The sequence below is a fragment of the Perissodus microlepis genome, chromosome 5, assembly GCF_051167445.1.
Source record: "Perissodus microlepis isolate ML-2025 ecotype Zambia chromosome 5, ASM5116744v1, whole genome shotgun sequence".
Classification (NCBI taxonomy): domain Eukaryota; kingdom Metazoa; phylum Chordata; class Actinopteri; order Cichliformes; family Cichlidae; genus Perissodus; species Perissodus microlepis.
The window spans coordinates 19,126,700-19,146,348 of record NC_140465.1 but is presented as its reverse complement, the minus strand read 5'-3'; the positions used below and the strand labels follow the sequence as shown (position 1 = coordinate 19,146,348).

The following is a 19,649-nucleotide window of genomic DNA, read 5'->3' as shown; positions in this document are numbered from 1 at the left end:
ACAGTGTCACAATGACATACGTTCATGACAGATACCTGTGTGATCTTTGTGCCCAGATGTTTTTTTACCAGGTCTGACAGTAGTTAAATCTGTGGTTCTTCCATCCTTTGAAGTTGTTCCTAAACACAAATTTAAGACTGGAATATTACAGCAGGAAACATCTGTGATTAGGATACTGTATAAATGTATAATGAGGTAGAATAGAAAGTCACTCACTTTTAGTTTCTTTTATTCATTGTTAATAAAAACAATGACATTTGTAAATCTTTGCATTTAGTTTTTATCTAAAGCTTACGCAGCATTATAACTTTTCTGGATTCTGGGTCATAAAACAAAGATAAATTCAGATCTGTCACTGTTTTGTAATTAGATAACATTAATGTGGCACCAGTGTTTTAAAAACAGAGTAGTGGACAAACTTGAAACAAACAAAAAAAACCCAACAACAACAAAGATAACAAAAATACCAAAAAAAGAAAAAAGAAATGTCACACTGTCCCAGTAAAATATTTTAATGAAGGATACCTTTATCAACTGTTTCCCCAGATGATACTGTACCAGGATTGAAGGTTGTCAAATCTGTGGTTCTTTTATCCTTGAGATTTGCTCCTAAATAAACATTTAAAAGTGAAATGTTATAGCACAAACTATCTGTGATGAGGATACTGCATAAATGTATAAATGAAAGAAAAGAAAGTCATTCACTTTGTACTGTATTCATTTGGTTGTGAATAAAATACAGGCGGATAAGATTAAAAAAACCATTGCATTCTGGATTTATTTATATTTTTTTGTAAATTTGAAAACAGATAGGTTTATACCTGTTATTTTATGTGATTACATAACATGTGGAACAGTAGTGGACAAACTAGAAAATAATATTACAGGCACACTGTAACAATGACATATGTTCATGATAGATACCTGTGTGAACTTTGTGCCCAGATGTTTTTTTACCAGGTCTGACAGTGGTTAAATCTGTGGTTCTTCCATCCATTGAAGTTGTCCCTAAACACAATTTAAGACTGGAATATTACAGCAGGAAACATCTGTGATTAGCATACTGTGAATGAGGTGGAATAGAAAGTCCATTTCTACATCTTTGCATTTTCTTTTTATTTACATCTTTATACAGAATCAGAACTTCTGTAAATTTGGTTTTGTAAAACAAAGATTTAATTAGAACTGTTACTGTAATTAAATAATATTTACTGTATGTGACACTAATCTTTGTAAATTAGAATAGTGGACAAACTTAAAACACATTATGTTTTATGATGATGATGTTTTATCAGGAAGGATGGTTGTTAAATCTGTCGTGCTTGCATCCTTTGGATTTTCCACTGACGTCACATTTAAAACTGAAATGTTACGATACACAACATCTGCTGTTATGATATTATATGAATATTTCAATTCCAATTTTATTTATAGAGCACCAAATTACAAAAACAGTTGCCTTAAGGCACTTTATATTTTAAGGTAGACCCTAAAATTATACAATATATAATGTGTTATATATTGTATTATACAATGTATTATTGTATATGTCCAATATATAATAGGGTAGAATAGAAAATCACTTACTTTGTACTTTAATGGTGGACATGTTACTGTATGGAGATGTTAACTCTCCAGACCGTGCAGTGTAAGAACATTTCAGTTTAATTTCAGCAGGTGATCTGAGATGTGCCAACTCCAGCAGTTTGGTTGCTGTCAGTGTCGTTAGACAGGAAAACTTGTTGACTATCTCTCCACTCAAAGTGTAGAAATCACATTCAGGCACAGAAACAGATGGGGGAGTCTCACAGTTGAGTGTGACTGAGTCTGTCTCTGTGATCACCAGTGGATTAACGATGAGTTTAGGTGGAAGAGGAGCTGAAGAATTGAAGCATTAATTAACATTAGGATTATATCTGTGAACATGAGCAACATGCTAAAAGCATGTGTTGCTTGTGTTGATTCTGCATTAAGATGCCATCAGTAATCAGTGCTAAAGCCACTCACTTTGAATGATGATGCTGGAAGAGTCACTGTATGGAGAGTTTGGTGCTCCAGGGTTGGTTGTGTACAAACAGTTCAGTTTAACAGTGGCAGGTGATTTGAGATTTGCCATCTTCAGCAGTTCGGTTGCTGTCAGTGTCGTCAAGCAGGGCAATTCTTTAACAGTTGCTCCATTGGAAGAGTAGAAAGAACACTGAGACATAGGAACAGAGGATGGAGCCTCGCATTTCAGTGTGACTGAATCTGTTTCTGTGATCTCTGATCTGCTCACTGTCAGTTTAGGTTCAGGAAGAGCTGTAAAGTAAGAGAATAACATACATTTAGGTCCATTTATATTTGGACACAATCGTTGATTTTTACCAGTTTACTGAAAAATATTCCAATTTAGTTATATAATGGGCATAGAGCTGAGTCTGCACAAAATCTGTAGGTGTGTTGGGTATTTGAGGGTAAGCAGATTCCAAAAGGATGAAGCATTTCAGAGTTTCAGCTCCTTAACATGTTCCACCCTGTTTTTAAAGAGACTAAAAGTAACCGGACAATTGACTCAAAGGCTATTTCATGGGCAGGTGTGGGTAATTCCCCCGTTATGTCCTTATCAACTAAATAGATAAAAGGCCTGCAGTTGATTTGAGGTGTGGTGCTTGTATTTGGAAGATTTTGCTGTGAACAGACAAAATGCGGTTAAAGCAGCTCACCATGTGGGTAAAACAAGCCATCCTTAAGCTGTGCAGGAAAAAAAACCCATCTGAGAAATTGCTACATTATTGTGAGTGGTAAAATTTAGTTTAGTACATCCTGAGAAAGTGAGAAAGCACTGGTAAACTCAGCAACACAAAAAGACCTGGCTATTCATGGAGGACAACAGTGGTGGATGAGCACAGAAAAATTTCCATGGTGATGAGAAATCCCTTCACAACAGCCAACCAAGTGAAAAAACACTCTCCAGGAGGGAGGTGTATCGATGTCCAAGTCTAACATAAAGAGAAGAATGTATGAATGTAAATAGAGAGAAGTTCACTGCAAGGCGCCAGCCACTAACAAGCTTCAAGAATAGGAAGGCTAGCTCATGATCCAAAGCATATCATATCATCTGTAAAAGACAGGCAGAGGCAGTGGGATGGCTTGGGCGTGCATGGCTGCAAGTGGAACTGAGACACTAGTGTTTATTGACGATGTGACACAGGACAGAAGCAGCAAATGATTTCTGGGGTGTTCAGAGACATACTGTCTGCTTAAATCCAGCTATATGCAGTAAAATTAATTGGGCGGCATTTCATAATACAGATGGACAATAACATACACCCAGAGCAACCCAGGAGTTATTATTTAAGCACAGAAGTGGATTATTCTTGAATGGCCAAGTCAGTCACCTGACCTTTGTCCAACTGAGCATGCATTTCACTTGCTGGAGACTAAACTTTGGACAGAAAGACCCACAAACAAACAACAACTGAAGGCTGCTGCAATAAAGGCCTGGCAGACCATTAAAAAGGAGGAAACCCAGTATCTGCTGATGTCCATGAGTTCGACTTCAGGCCGTTATGGACAGCAAAGAGTACCAAGTATTAGAAATTAACATCTTATTTTGAGTTATTAATTTTAGTTGTTGTCCAATTGCTTTTGAGCCCCTGTTGTCTCTGCGCACCTATTTCTGGAGCTAACTGCATGTGTATGAAGTATGTTAAATATCGATAAAAGTGACTGTCAAAAGAAATATCAAATTCATAGACTGACCTTTGATCTCACAAAAAGAATCTGTTGGAGAAACAATTAGTTAATAATTTAAATAGTTCCAATAGTAATATTAAATTAGAAAGATTAAAAATTCAACTTTACATTTCTATTGAGTGTAAGTAGCAGTATTCATGATGAAATCGAGTCACAACTGAACTGGCAGAAATGCCTCCAAAGACTACGTCTACCTGACTTTAACAAACACTCGTCTTTGACACGTCACACACATGTCAGGAAACCAAAGCAGCATCAATATAAAATAACAGCTTCTGACTGGCCACAGAAACACATTCACATAGTCCTCTATAAACCCACAGCATGTTGTATTTTTAGATTGCATTTCATCAGTGCAGACCAACTGCTGCAAAATGTCAGAACCAGTGAAATAAACTAAAAACATAAATGTCAGTATCAGTTCAACATGAGTGTTGCGATACTGCAATATAATATTGTCTGTGTGTTTTTAGCCAGATTAGCAAAAATACTCACAACAAGTCCGTTAAAGGTGTTTTCCTGCTGGGTCAGTGTGGTTCAGGGCTCCAAGTTAGTACAGCAGTACAGGTTGTGGTCGCAAATTTTGAAGCCATCCTGATAACCTTCTTCCACCAACGATGTGGAGATCCAACCCTTTTAGATCCAATTAACATCAAGACACTCAAAAAGATGCTCTGTAAAAGAGTAGAATTCTTGGAACAGAGTTTAATACACTGAATCATATGAACAGCAGGAAAAATACATACAGACATTTAGCAAGAGAATTACATAGCAGAAAGCAAGCAAAGCAAAACCCCGGGGAGTACAGCCTTAAGCACAGACAGTAGAGCAACACAGAGAGTAACAGCAGAGGGGAAAAAGTGCTGGGGTGTCCTCTGGTCCCCTAATATATAGGGACCAGTATCCGCGCCCCCTGCGTCTGGGTAACTTTCCCACCCGTCCAAACACAGCTGCAGGGGTCAGGTAGAGGCCAAGGTCTTGGCCAAAGGCCAGTCAGGACTCTGACTACCCCTTGCTCTAGCTTATCACAAAAGGTCATGACATGGTCAAACCTCACACATTAATCCTAACTACTAAATCTTACACAGTAAGTGGCACATATATAAAAACACTTCAGTGTAGGTTCATAGTGTGTGTGTGTGTGTGTATGTGTGTGTGTGTGTGTGTGTTTACATCGTTTACAGTGTTACTGGTTTTGGTTGTGCTGCATTAAAGACGTTGAGTGTGTATTAGGGAAGGTTAGTTACCGGAGAGTAAATTATTCAGGAGAACTCTCCCCTTACCCTGTTACTGTACCACCTTAATAAACCTTGGTGAAGCAAAATGTCTTGTGCTTAAGACTCTACATGAAAGTTAAAATATATATGTTCAGTGCACATGGAAATATAGTGTATATAGTTACATAGTTATACATATCATACAAAAATCCACCACAAGGTCACATGACTGCTTCATCTTCATAAAGACATTTTCTCCTGCACAGTAGTTACAGAAGTAAATAGTGTGAAGGTATTTGTGAACCAACCACCACACAATTACATCACTTCTTCTTTTAAGCAAAGCAGAATGCTGAGAACTTACGATAAAATCAATTCAAGCTTTATAATATCGTAATACTATCCTATAATGCTAAAACATCAGCCACTATTACCTCATTATTGTGAGGTTATTAGCTGATTTTCGGTCAGTATTATCCAGTCAAATCAGTATAATATTACTCACCTGTAACCATTAATATTATATTACTCGAAAATTCCCTGGTAATTACTTTGATAATTGAGTGGTAATACCTTACAAATTTCTATATTATTGCCTTCTTGGTTCTACCATCTTACCTAGGGATGGGTACCGGTATCCGGTGCCATGATGGCACCGGTTCTGACATAAACGGTAGTAACCAGACCGAAAAGCAGCGCACATTTCGGTGCTTTAGTTCGGTGCTTTTTTTTCCTGAGCTGTGATACACTTTAGATTCTAGCCAATCATTTTACGTTTCCGAGGATAGTAGGCGGGTCCAGGTACGTACGTTCTTTTAGAGCAGAGCTACAGATTAAAAATGCCCAAGGCAAAGCGGTCAAAAGTCTGGCTGTACTTCACAGCAAAAGATGCAAACTCAGCAGCCTGCAACAAGTGCTTTAAGCTGATACTGTGATACTGTCAAAGGAGGTAACACCTCAAATCCGATGAAACACCTGGCGACGCATAGCATTTTTTTTAAAAGCCGAGAAATGCGCCGTATTTGATAGCTTGCTCCACAAAGCCTATTAATACTGCAAACATGTCATTCCATTGACACTACGTGAATTTCAGTATTTTGAAAGGGGTTAAAGGATTTTTTTTTTAATTACTTCAAAAAGTACCCATCTGCCACAGCTTGAAGTGTCCAGATACTTTTCAGAGCCACTAACTAAGAATGTTATATTAAGAGCTTTTGTTTTTAATTACCACTTCTCCAAGATGTGTTGTGTTCATTAAGCCATCTACAATTGAAAGTAAAAAAAAAAATAGTATAAACATAAACATAGTATATACTATAGGTAAGGTCTTGATGCATTCTCAATCATCCAGGAAAATAAATCTCCAAAAGTTGATTCTGTTCATCTGGACGTAGCGTTTTCTGGGAGAAACGTTTCGTCACTCATCCAAGTGACGAAACGTTTCTCCCAGAAAACGCTACGTCCAGATGAACAGAATCAACTTTTGGAGTACTATAGGTAAGAATTGCAAAAAGCTCAAAGTCACTTAGTGTTTACATTACCAGTGCAGTGGGCTTGTGAGCTACAAGAAAAAACAACCAGACAGTTATTTTCATGGACATAATACAGAAACCATTGGAAACAGTTGCAGAAAAGGTTAAAGCATGTCTTACCTGCTGGTAGCAGAATTTACTGGAACTATTAAAAAAAAAGAAAACATAAAAGTAATTGCTGATCAAACAACTTTCATGATCCATAAGGAAATATTGGAGAAAAGAAATACTAAAGTAAAACTAAACAAACCAGTTCTGATCAGTAGACACAGAAGCTTAAGTTTTAAGTCATATGACATGAAATGTAATTTAGGCTTGAGATATTTACTTTGGAATTATAATGCTACAACACGCAAAACTATGAGCTTCCATGCCCAATCCAATTTTCCATCTGACTCGACTGCACATGATATCATAGCTATATTAAATTGAGATAAATAAATAAAGCAGAAGCTCACGTATATTTATTTATTTATTATTTCTATGCAAATGTCTATGCAAATCCTGAAAATGAACTAGAATTTTTTTTTGTAAAAATAAAAGTGGAAAAACCTTGATACAATTTGCATTTAAAATAATTTTTTCTAATTCTCAATTTTGTGTAAGAAAAGCAGCATCAATATTTAAATAAAAAATGTATTTGAAGATCATTAAAAGATAAATAAAAGTAAACAGCATTTCTCACCAGTTCTTTTCAGATTCCTCACAAGTACACATCCCAGTAAGACAACACCCACAGCAACTCCACAACCAGTTGAAACCACCAGTTTCCATATCAGTACATCTGTTTTGCAGCACAAGAAGTCATAAACAAGAAAATCTTACTTTTTCAGTTGCACAAAACTAAGACTGAGACAAAGCTGAGATGGCGACTGAGACAGTGAAACCAACCATTAACAAATTGTTTACCATAGATAATGGAGTAACCATTTCTAAGATGATAATTTGAAATGTTGGTTACATTTTGAGATTTTTTTTTCAAAATAACATACCATCACATAGAGATTTATTTTTATTTGTAAATTTGGAGTTTGAAAACAAAAATAGGTTTAAACCTGTTATTTTTATGAGATTATATAACATGTATCCTATGCAGTGTTGGGCAAGTTACTTTGAAAAGTAATTAATTATAGTTACTAGTTACTTCTTCAAAAAAGTAACTGAGTTAGTAACTGAGTTACAATATTCTAAAAGTAATTAATTACTTGAAAAGTAACTGATGCCACACAAATTATTTATGCCACTCCAAAACAATAATTTCTGTCCACTATAAAGGAGAACATCACAGCCTGATACCTGCAGGTCTGACAGCAGCAGGTGTATCACTCCTTTTTCTACCTGGAGACAGCACTCACCTCATTGTTCTGACACACAACACAAAACTATCCACAACACTACACACTCACTACACAAGACAACACATTAACTACACACTCCAAACACGCTAAACGTCACAAATCTCTCACATCTCAAAACGCGCTCTCTCTTTTTCTGCTCTTTCTCGCTCTCTCTCTCTCTCTCTCACCGTCACTCCTAAAACGTCCTCTGTTTTTTTGTGGGGTCATAAGCAGAGAGTGCTTGCTAGCGCTGTCCTTAGACAGTAAGCGTGGCGAAAGTATTGAAGAAAAACGCCACGTATATATTGTTTATCATGACTCTGGTTTTACGTGGCCTATCAACACAATTTAAAAACTGGTATATATCACCTTGTTGCTTTGTCTTTAAGTGGTCATGTGATTGGCTTACCACGACTACTTTATTCCCCCTCAGTCAAACAGCAGCACTCATGTGATTGTTTTGCCCCCTTAGCTCCAGGTGTTGTGCTAGACAGTGATCGTGATTATCGTCCGTGGGAGCGCGCAGCTGCTTAAAGCTGTAGCGTCCAGATTACTTATGTAGTCAGCTACTTTCACGCAACTGATATAAGATGCGGTAAGCTGAACACAGCTTCAACTGTCTGTTTGTTAAAAAATAGTAACGGACCGCATTTTCTTGTTAGTAACCGTAACGGCGTTGTAACGATAGGAATAGTAATTAGTTAGATTACTCGTTACTGAAAAAAGTAACGCAGTTATTCCCATCACTGATCCTATGCAGAACAGTAGTGGACAAACTAGAAAATAATATTACAGTGTCACAATGACATACGTTCATGACAGATACCTGTGTGATCTTTGTGCCCAGATGTTTTTTTACCAGGTCTGACAGTAGTTAAATCTGTGGTTCTTCCATCCTTTGAAGTTGTTCCTAAACACAAATTTAAGACTGGAATATTACAGCAGGAAACATCTGTGATTAGGATACTGTATAAATGTATAATGAGGTAGAATAGAAAGTCACTCACTTTTAGTTTCTTTTATTCATTGTTAATAAAAACAATGACATTTGTAAATCTTTGCATTTAGTTTTTATCTAAAGCTTACGCAGCATTATAACTTTTCTGGATTCTGGGTCATAAAACAAAGATAAATTCAGATCTGTCACTGTTTTGTAATTAGATAACATTAATGTGGCACCAGTGTTTTAAAAACAGAGTAGTGGACAAACTTGAAACAAACAAAAAAAACCCAACAACAACAAAGATAACAAAAATACCAAAAAAAGAAAAAAGAAATGTCACACTGTCCCAGTAAAATATTTTAATGAAGGATACCTTTATCAACTGTTTCCCCAGATGATACTGTACCAGGATTGAAGGTTGTCAAATCTGTGGTTCTTTTATCCTTGAGATTTGCTCCTAAATAAACATTTAAAAGTGAAATGTTATAGCACAAACTATCTGTGATGAGGATACTGCATAAATGTATAAATGAAAGAAAAGAAAGTCATTCACTTTGTACTGTATTCATTTGGTTGTGAATAAAATACAGGCGGATAAGATTAAAAAAACCATTGCATTCTGGATTTATTTATATTTTTTTGTAAATTTGAAAACAGATAGGTTTATACCTGTTATTTTATGTGATTACATAACATGTGGAACAGTAGTGGACAAACTAGAAAATAATATTACAGGCACACTGTAACAATGACATATGTTCATGATAGATACCTGTGTGAACTTTGTGCCCAGATGTTTTTTTACCAGGTCTGACAGTGGTTAAATCTGTGGTTCTTCCATCCATTGAAGTTGTCCCTAAACACAATTTAAGACTGGAATATTACAGCAGGAAACATCTGTGATTAGCATACTGTGAATGAGGTGGAATAGAAAGTCCATTTCTACATCTTTGCATTTTCTTTTTATTTACATCTTTATACAGAATCAGAACTTCTGTAAATTTGGTTTTGTAAAACAAAGATTTAATTAGAACTGTTACTGTAATTAAATAATATTTACTGTATGTGACACTAATCTTTGTAAATTAGAATAGTGGACAAACTTAAAACACATTATGTTTTATGATGATGATGTTTTATCAGGAAGGATGGTTGTTAAATCTGTCGTGCTTGCATCCTTTGGATTTTCCACTGACGTCACATTTAAAACTGAAATGTTACGATACACAACATCTGCTGTTATGATATTATATGAATATTTCAATTCCAATTTTATTTATAGAGCACCAAATTACAAAAACAGTTGCCTTAAGGCACTTTATATTTTAAGGTAGACCCTAAAATTATACAATATATAATGTGTTATATATTGTATTATACAATGTATTATTGTATATGTCCAATATATAATAGGGTAGAATAGAAAATCACTTACTTTGTACTTTAATGGTGGACATGTTACTGTATGGAGATGTTAACTCTCCAGACCGTGCAGTGTAAGAACATTTCAGTTTAATTTCAGCAGGTGATCTGAGATGTGCCAACTCCAGCAGTTTGGTTGCTGTCAGTGTCGTTAGACAGGAAAACTTGTTGACTATCTCTCCACTCAAAGTGTAGAAATCACATTCAGGCACAGAAACAGATGGGGGAGTCTCACAGTTGAGTGTGACTGAGTCTGTCTCTGTGATCACCAGTGGATTAACGATGAGTTTAGGTGGAAGAGGAGCTGAAGAATTGAAGCATTAATTAACATTAGGATTATATCTGTGAACATGAGCAACATGCTAAAAGCATGTGTTGCTTGTGTTGATTCTGCATTAAGATGCCATCAGTAATCAGTGCTAAAGCCACTCACTTTGAATGATGATGCTGGAAGAGTCACTGTATGGAGAGTTTGGTGCTCCAGGGTTGGTTGTGTACAAACAGTTCAGTTTAACAGTGGCAGGTGATTTGAGATTTGCCATCTTCAGCAGTTCGGTTGCTGTCAGTGTCGTCAAGCAGGGCAATTCTTTAACAGTTGCTCCATTGGAAGAGTAGAAAGAACACTGAGACATAGGAACAGAGGATGGAGCCTCGCATTTCAGTGTGACTGAATCTGTTTCTGTGATCTCTGATCTGCTCACTGTCAGTTTAGGTTCAGGAAGAGCTGTAAAGTAAGAGAATAACATACATTTAGGTCCATTTATATTTGGACACAATCGTTGATTTTTACCAGTTTACTGAAAAATATTCCAATTTAGTTATATAATGGGCATAGAGCTGAGTCTGCACAAAATCTGTAGGTGTGTTGGGTATTTGAGGGTAAGCAGATTCCAAAAGGATGAAGCATTTCAGAGTTTCAGCTCCTTAACATGTTCCACCCTGTTTTTAAAGAGACTAAAAGTAACCGGACAATTGACTCAAAGGCTATTTCATGGGCAGGTGTGGGTAATTCCCCCGTTATGTCCTTATCAACTAAATAGATAAAAGGCCTGCAGTTGATTTGAGGTGTGGTGCTTGTATTTGGAAGATTTTGCTGTGAACAGACAAAATGCGGTTAAAGCAGCTCACCATGTGGGTAAAACAAGCCATCCTTAAGCTGTGCAGGAAAAAAAACCCATCTGAGAAATTGCTACATTATTGTGAGTGGTAAAATTTAGTTTAGTACATCCTGAGAAAGTGAGAAAGCACTGGTAAACTCAGCAACACAAAAAGACCTGGCTATTCATGGAGGACAACAGTGGTGGATGAGCACAGAAAAATTTCCATGGTGATGAGAAATCCCTTCACAACAGCCAACCAAGTGAAAAAACACTCTCCAGGAGGGAGGTGTATCGATGTCCAAGTCTAACATAAAGAGAAGAATGTATGAATGTAAATAGAGAGAAGTTCACTGCAAGGCGCCAGCCACTAACAAGCTTCAAGAATAGGAAGGCTAGCTCATGATCCAAAGCATATCATATCATCTGTAAAAGACAGGCAGAGGCAGTGGGATGGCTTGGGCGTGCATGGCTGCAAGTGGAACTGAGACACTAGTGTTTATTGACGATGTGACACAGGACAGAAGCAGCAAATGATTTCTGGGGTGTTCAGAGACATACTGTCTGCTTAAATCCAGCTATATGCAGTAAAATTAATTGGGCGGCATTTCATAATACAGATGGACAATAACATACACCCAGAGCAACCCAGGAGTTATTATTTAAGCACAGAAGTGGATTATTCTTGAATGGCCAAGTCAGTCACCTGACCTTTGTCCAACTGAGCATGCATTTCACTTGCTGGAGACTAAACTTTGGACAGAAAGACCCACAAACAAACAACAACTGAAGGCTGCTGCAATAAAGGCCTGGCAGACCATTAAAAAGGAGGAAACCCAGTATCTGCTGATGTCCATGAGTTCGACTTCAGGCCGTTATGGACAGCAAAGAGTACCAAGTATTAGAAATTAACATCTTATTTTGAGTTATTAATTTTAGTTGTTGTCCAATTGCTTTTGAGCCCCTGTTGTCTCTGCGCACCTATTTCTGGAGCTAACTGCATGTGTATGAAGTATGTTAAATATCGATAAAAGTGACTGTCAAAAGAAATATCAAATTCATAGACTGACCTTTGATCTCACAAAAAGAATCTGTTGGAGAAACAATTAGTTAATAATTTAAATAGTTCCAATAGTAATATTAAATTAGAAAGATTAAAAATTCAACTTTACATTTCTATTGAGTGTAAGTAGCAGTATTCATGATGAAATCGAGTCACAACTGAACTGGCAGAAATGCCTCCAAAGACTACGTCTACCTGACTTTAACAAACACTCGTCTTTGACACGTCACACACATGTCAGGAAACCAAAGCAGCATCAATATAAAATAACAGCTTCTGACTGGCCACAGAAACACATTCACATAGTCCTCTATAAACCCACAGCATGTTGTATTTTTAGATTGCATTTCATCAGTGCAGACCAACTGCTGCAAAATGTCAGAACCAGTGAAATAAACTAAAAACATAAATGTCAGTATCAGTTCAACATGAGTGTTGCGATACTGCAATATAATATTGTCTGTGTGTTTTTAGCCAGATTAGCAAAAATACTCACAACAAGTCCGTTAAAGGTGTTTTCCTGCTGGGTCAGTGTGGTTCAGGGCTCCAAGTTAGTACAGCAGTACAGGTTGTGGTCGCAAATTTTGAAGCCATCCTGATAACCTTCTTCCACCAACGATGTGGAGATCCAACCCTTTTAGATCCAATTAACATCAAGACACTCAAAAAGATGCTCTGTAAAAGAGTAGAATTCTTGGAACAGAGTTTAATACACTGAATCATATGAACAGCAGGAAAAATACATACAGACATTTAGCAAGAGAATTACATAGCAGAAAGCAAGCAAAGCAAAACCCCGGGGAGTACAGCCTTAAGCACAGACAGTAGAGCAACACAGAGAGTAACAGCAGAGGGGAAAAAGTGCTGGGGTGTCCTCTGGTCCCCTAATATATAGGGACCAGTATCCGCGCCCCCTGCGTCTGGGTAACTTTCCCACCCGTCCAAACACAGCTGCAGGGGTCAGGTAGAGGCCAAGGTCTTGGCCAAAGGCCAGTCAGGACTCTGACTACCCCTTGCTCTAGCTTATCACAAAAGGTCATGACATGGTCAAACCTCACACATTAATCCTAACTACTAAATCTTACACAGTAAGTGGCACATATATAAAAACACTTCAGTGTAGGTTCATAGTGTGTGTGTGTGTGTGTATGTGTGTGTGTGTGTGTGTGTTTACATCGTTTACAGTGTTACTGGTTTTGGTTGTGCTGCATTAAAGACGTTGAGTGTGTATTAGGGAAGGTTAGTTACCGGAGAGTAAATTATTCAGGAGAACTCTCCCCTTACCCTGTTACTGTACCACCTTAATAAACCTTGGTGAAGCAAAATGTCTTGTGCTTAAGACTCTACATGAAAGTTAAAATATATATGTTCAGTGCACATGGAAATATAGTGTATATAGTTACATAGTTATACATATCATACAAAAATCCACCACAAGGTCACATGACTGCTTCATCTTCATAAAGACATTTTCTCCTGCACAGTAGTTACAGAAGTAAATAGTGTGAAGGTATTTGTGAACCAACCACCACACAATTACATCACTTCTTCTTTTAAGCAAAGCAGAATGCTGAGAACTTACGATAAAATCAATTCAAGCTTTATAATATCGTAATACTATCCTATAATGCTAAAACATCAGCCACTATTACCTCATTATTGTGAGGTTATTAGCTGATTTTCGGTCAGTATTATCCAGTCAAATCAGTATAATATTACTCACCTGTAACCATTAATATTATATTACTCGAAAATTCCCTGGTAATTACTTTGATAATTGAGTGGTAATACCTTACAAATTTCTATATTATTGCCTTCTTGGTTCTACCATCTTACCTAGGGATGGGTACCGGTATCCGGTGCCATGATGGCACCGGTTCTGACATAAACGGTAGTAACCAGACCGAAAAGCAGCGCACATTTCGGTGCTTTAGTTCGGTGCTTTTTTTTCCTGAGCTGTGATACACTTTAGATTCTAGCCAATCATTTTACGTTTCCGAGGATAGTAGGCGGGTCCAGGTACGTACGTTCTTTTAGAGCAGAGCTACAGATTAAAAATGCCCAAGGCAAAGCGGTCAAAAGTCTGGCTGTACTTCACAGCAAAAGATGCAAACTCAGCAGCCTGCAACAAGTGCTTTAAGCTGATACTGTGATACTGTCAAAGGAGGTAACACCTCAAATCCGATGAAACACCTGGCGACGCATAGCATTTTTTTTAAAAGCCGAGAAATGCGCCGTATTTGATAGCTTGCTCCACAAAGCCTATTAATACTGCAAACATGTCATTCCATTGACACTACGTGAATTTCAGTATTTTGAAAGGGGTTAAAGGATTTTTTTTTTAATTACTTCAAAAAGTACCCATCTGCCACAGCTTGAAGTGTCCAGATACTTTTCAGAGCCACTAACTAAGAATGTTATATTAAGAGCTTTTGTTTTTAATTACCACTTCTCCAAGATGTGTTGTGTTCATTAAGCCATCTACAATTGAAAGTAAAAAAAAAAATAGTATAAACATAAACATAGTATATACTATAGGTAAGGTCTTGATGCATTCTCAATCATCCAGGAAAATAAATCTCCAAAAGTTGATTCTGTTCATCTGGACGTAGCGTTTTCTGGGAGAAACGTTTCGTCACTCATCCAAGTGACGAAACGTTTCTCCCAGAAAACGCTACGTCCAGATGAACAGAATCAACTTTTGGAGTACTATAGGTAAGAATTGCAAAAAGCTCAAAGTCACTTAGTGTTTACATTACCAGTGCAGTGGGCTTGTGAGCTACAAGAAAAAACAACCAGACAGTTATTTTCATGGACATAATACAGAAACCATTGGAAACAGTTGCAGAAAAGGTTAAAGCATGTCTTACCTGCTGGTAGCAGAATTTACTGGAACTATTAAAAAAAAAGAAAACATAAAAGTAATTGCTGATCAAACAACTTTCATGATCCATAAGGAAATATTGGAGAAAAGAAATACTAAAGTAAAACTAAACAAACCAGTTCTGATCAGTAGACACAGAAGCTTAAGTTTTAAGTCATATGACATGAAATGTAATTTAGGCTTGAGATATTTACTTTGGAATTATAATGCTACAACACGCAAAACTATGAGCTTCCATGCCCAATCCAATTTTCCATCTGACTCGACTGCACATGATATCATAGCTATATTAAATTGAGATAAATAAATAAAGCAGAAGCTCACGTATATTTATTTATTTATTATTTCTATGCAAATGTCTATGCAAATCCTGAAAATGAACTAGAATTTTTTTTTGTAAAAATAAAAGTGGAAAAACCTTGATACAATTTGCATTTAAAATAATTTTTTCTAATTCTCAATTTTGTGTAAGAAAAGCAGCATCAATATTTAAATAAAAAATGTATTTGAAGATCATTAAAAGATAAATAAAAGTAAACAGCATTTCTCACCAGTTCTTTTCAGATTCCTCACAAGTACACATCCCAGTAAGACAACACCCACAGCAACTCCACAACCAGTTGAAACCACCAGTTTCCATATCAGTACATCTGTTTTGCAGCACAAGAAGTCATAAACAAGAAAATCTTACTTTTTCAGTTGCACAAAACTAAGACTGAGACAAAGCTGAGATGGCGACTGAGACAGTGAAACCAACCATTAACAAATTGTTTACCATAGATAATGGAGTAACCATTTCTAAGATGATAATTTGAAATGTTGGTTACATTTTGAGATTTTTTTTTCAAAATAACATACCATCACATAGAGATTTATTTTTATTTGTAAATTTGGAGTTTGAAAACAAAAATAGGTTTAAACCTGTTATTTTTATGAGATTATATAACATGTATCCTATGCAGTGTTGGGCAAGTTACTTTGAAAAGTAATTAATTATAGTTACTAGTTACTTCTTCAAAAAAGTAACTGAGTTAGTAACTGAGTTACAATATTCTAAAAGTAATTAATTACTTGAAAAGTAACTGATGCCACACAAATTATTTATGCCACTCCAAAACAATAATTTCTGTCCACTATAAAGGAGAACATCACAGCCTGATACCTGCAGGTCTGACAGCAGCAGGTGTATCACTCCTTTTTCTACCTGGAGACAGCACTCACCTCATTGTTCTGACACACAACACAAAACTATCCACAACACTACACACTCACTACACAAGACAACACATTAACTACACACTCCAAACACGCTAAACGTCACAAATCTCTCACATCTCAAAACGCGCTCTCTCTTTTTCTGCTCTTTCTCGCTCTCTCTCTCTCTCTCTCACCGTCACTCCTAAAACGTCCTCTGTTTTTTTGTGGGGTCATAAGCAGAGAGTGCTTGCTAGCGCTGTCCTTAGACAGTAAGCGTGGCGAAAGTATTGAAGAAAAACGCCACGTATATATTGTTTATCATGACTCTGGTTTTACGTGGCCTATCAACACAATTTAAAAACTGGTATATATCACCTTGTTGCTTTGTCTTTAAGTGGTCATGTGATTGGCTTACCACGACTACTTTATTCCCCCTCAGTCAAACAGCAGCACTCATGTGATTGTTTTGCCCCCTTAGCTCCAGGTGTTGTGCTAGACAGTGATCGTGATTATCGTCCGTGGGAGCGCGCAGCTGCTTAAAGCTGTAGCGTCCAGATTACTTATGTAGTCAGCTACTTTCACGCAACTGATATAAGATGCGGTAAGCTGAACACAGCTTCAACTGTCTGTTTGTTAAAAAATAGTAACGGACCGCATTTTCTTGTTAGTAACCGTAACGGCGTTGTAACGATAGGAATAGTAATTAGTTAGATTACTCGTTACTGAAAAAAGTAACGCAGTTATTCCCATCACTGATCCTATGCAGAACAGTAGTGGACAAACTAGAAAATAATATTACAGTGTCACAATGACATACGTTCATGACAGATACCTGTGTGATCTTTGTGCCCAGATGTTTTTTTACCAGGTCTGACAGTAGTTAAATCTGTGGTTCTTCCATCCTTTGAAGTTGTTCCTAAACACAAATTTAAGACTGGAATATTACAGCAGGAAACATCTGTGATTAGGATACTGTATAAATGTATAATGAGGTAGAATAGAAAGTCACTCACTTTTAGTTTCTTTTATTCATTGTTAATAAAAACAATGACATTTGTAAATCTTTGCATTTAGTTTTTATCTAAAGCTTACGCAGCATTATAACTTTTCTGGATTCTGGGTCATAAAACAAAGATAAATTCAGATCTGTCACTGTTTTGTAATTAGATAACATTAATGTGGCACCAGTGTTTTAAAAACAGAGTAGTGGACAAACTTGAAACAAACAAAAAAAACCCAACAACAACAAAGATAACAAAAATACCAAAAAAAGAAAAAAGAAATGTCACACTGTCCCAGTAAAATATTTTAATGAAGGATACCTTTATCAACTGTTTCCCCAGATGATACTGTACCAGGATTGAAGGTTGTCAAATCTGTGGTTCTTTTATCCTTGAGATTTGCTCCTAAATAAACATTTAAAAGTGAAATGTTATAGCACAAACTATCTGTGATGAGGATACTGCATAAATGTATAAATGAAAGAAAAGAAAGTCATTCACTTTGTACTGTATTCATTTGGTTGTGAATAAAATACAGGCGGATAAGATTAAAAAAACCATTGCATTCTGGATTTATTTATATTTTTTTGTAAATTTGAAAACAGATAGGTTTATACCTGTTATTTTATGTGATTACATAACATGTGGAACAGTAGTGGACAAACTAGAAAATAATATTACAGGCACACTGTAACAATGACATATGTTCATGATAGATACCTGTGTGAACTTTGTGCCCAGATGTTTTTTTACCAGGTCTGACAGTGGTTAAATCTGTGGTTCTTCCATCCATTGAAGTTGTCCCTAAACACAATTTAAGACTGGAATATTACAGCAGGAAACATCTGTGATTAGCATACTGTGAATGAGGTGGAATAGAAAGTCCATTTCTACATCTTTGCATTTTCTTTTTATTTACATCTTTATACAGAATCAGAACTTCTGTAAATTTGGTTTTGTAAAACAAAGATTTAATTAGAACTGTTACTGTAATTAAATAATATTTACTGTATGTGACACTAATCTTTGTAAATTAGAATAGTGGACAAACTTAAAACACATTATGTTTTATGATGATGATGTTTTATCAGGAAGGATGGTTGTTAAATCTGTCGTGCTTGCATCCTTTGGATTTTCCACTGACGTCACATTTAAAACTGAAATGTTACGATACACAACATCTGCTGTTATGATATTATATGAATATTTCAATTCCAATTTTATTTATAGAGCACCAAATTACAAAAACAGTTGCCTTAAGGCACTTTATATTTTAAGGTAGACCCTAAAATTATACAATATATAATGTGTTATATATTGTATTATACAATGTATTATTGTATATGTCCAATATATAATAGGGTAGAATAGAAAATCACTTACTTTGTACTTTAATGGTGGACATGTTACTGTATGGAGATGTTAACTCTCCAGACCGTGCAGTGTAAGAACATTTCAGTTTAATTTCAGCAGGTGATCTGAGATGTGCCAACTCCAGCAGTTTGGTTGCTGTCAGTGTCGTTAGACAGGAAAACTTGTTGACTATCTCTCCACTCAAAGTGTAGAAATCACATTCAGGCACAGAAACAGATGGGGGAGTCTCACAGTTGAGTGTGACTGAGTCTGTCTCTGTGATCACCAGTGGATTAACGATGAGTTTAGGTGGAAGAGGAGCTGAAGAATTGAAGCATTAATTAACATTAGGATTATATCTGTGAACATGAGCAACATGCTAAAAGCATGTGTTGCTTGTGTTGATTCTGCATTAAGATGCCATCAGTAATCAGTGCTAAAGCCACTCACTTTGAATGATGATGCTGGAAGAGTCACTGTATGGAGAGTTTGGTGCTCCAGGGTTGGTTGTGTACAAACAGTTCAGTTTAACAGTGGCAGGTGATTTGAGATTTGCCATCTTCAGCAGTTCGGTTGCTGTCAGTGTCGTCAAGCAGGGCAATTCTTTAACAGTTGCTCCATTGGAAGAGTAGAAAGAACACTGAGACATAGGAACAGAGGATGGAGCCTCGCATTTCAGTGTGACTGAATCTGTTTCTGTGATCTCTGATCTGCTCACTGTCAGTTTAGGTTCAGGAAGAGCTGTAAAGTAAGAGAATAACATACATTTAGGTCCATTTATATTTGGACACAATCGTTGATTTTTACCAGTTTACTGAAAAATATTCCAATTTAGTTATATAATGGGCATAGAGCTGAGTCTGCACAA

At 36.4% G+C, this 19,649-nt stretch overlaps 2 protein-coding genes across 2 annotated transcripts; both read right to left on the bottom strand.

The window, feature by feature from the left end:
• Nucleotides 1–6,156: 6,156 nt before the first annotated feature.
• Nucleotides 6,157–10,818, bottom strand: LOC146387160 (uncharacterized). Its single transcript, XM_084927291.1, has 8 exons — nucleotides 10,620–10,818; nucleotides 10,200–10,490; nucleotides 9,570–9,620; nucleotides 9,138–9,221; nucleotides 7,170–7,268; nucleotides 6,605–6,629; nucleotides 6,494–6,513; nucleotides 6,157–6,215 (listed from the first exon to the last, which is right to left on the bottom strand). The coding sequence occupies exons 1-8, from the start codon at nucleotides 10,816–10,818 to the stop codon at nucleotides 6,157–6,159; spliced, it is 828 nt and encodes a 275-aa protein (XP_084783417.1).
• A 3,950-nt stretch (nucleotides 10,819–14,768) lies between these two features.
• LOC146387159 (uncharacterized) lies at nucleotides 14,769–19,430 on the bottom strand. The gene is made up of 8 exons (XM_084927290.1): nucleotides 19,232–19,430; nucleotides 18,812–19,102; nucleotides 18,182–18,232; nucleotides 17,750–17,833; nucleotides 15,782–15,880; nucleotides 15,217–15,241; nucleotides 15,106–15,125; nucleotides 14,769–14,827 (listed from the first exon to the last, which is right to left on the bottom strand). Exons 1-8 carry the CDS (start codon nucleotides 19,428–19,430, stop codon nucleotides 14,769–14,771), a joined length of 828 nt encoding a protein of 275 aa, XP_084783416.1.
• Nucleotides 19,431–19,649: the final 219 nt, after the last annotated feature.

Excerpts from the sequence above, each read along its gene's own strand:
- LOC146387160 (XM_084927291.1), bottom strand. The coding sequence starts at position 10,818 with ATGTCTCAGTGTTCTTTCTACTCTTCCAATGGAGCAACTGTTAAAGAA. Across the intron at positions 10,491-10,619 it reads TTCCAGCATCATCATTCAAA|CTCCTCTTCCACCTAAACTC; the intron begins GTGAGTGGCTTT and ends TCAATTCTTCAG. Across the intron at positions 6,630-7,169 it reads GAGGAATCTGAAAAGAACTG|TTCCAGTAAATTCTGCTACC; the intron begins GTGAGAAATGCT and ends TTTTTTTAATAG.
- LOC146387159 (XM_084927290.1), bottom strand. The coding sequence starts at position 19,430 with ATGTCTCAGTGTTCTTTCTACTCTTCCAATGGAGCAACTGTTAAAGAA. Across the intron at positions 18,233-18,811 it reads GTCCACCATTAAAGTACAAA|GGACAACTTCAATGGATGGA; the intron begins GTAAGTGATTTT and ends AATTGTGTTTAG. Across the intron at positions 14,828-15,105 it reads CTCACAAGCCCACTGCACTG|ATGGCTTAATGAACACAACA; the intron begins GTAATGTAAACA and ends TTTCAATTGTAG.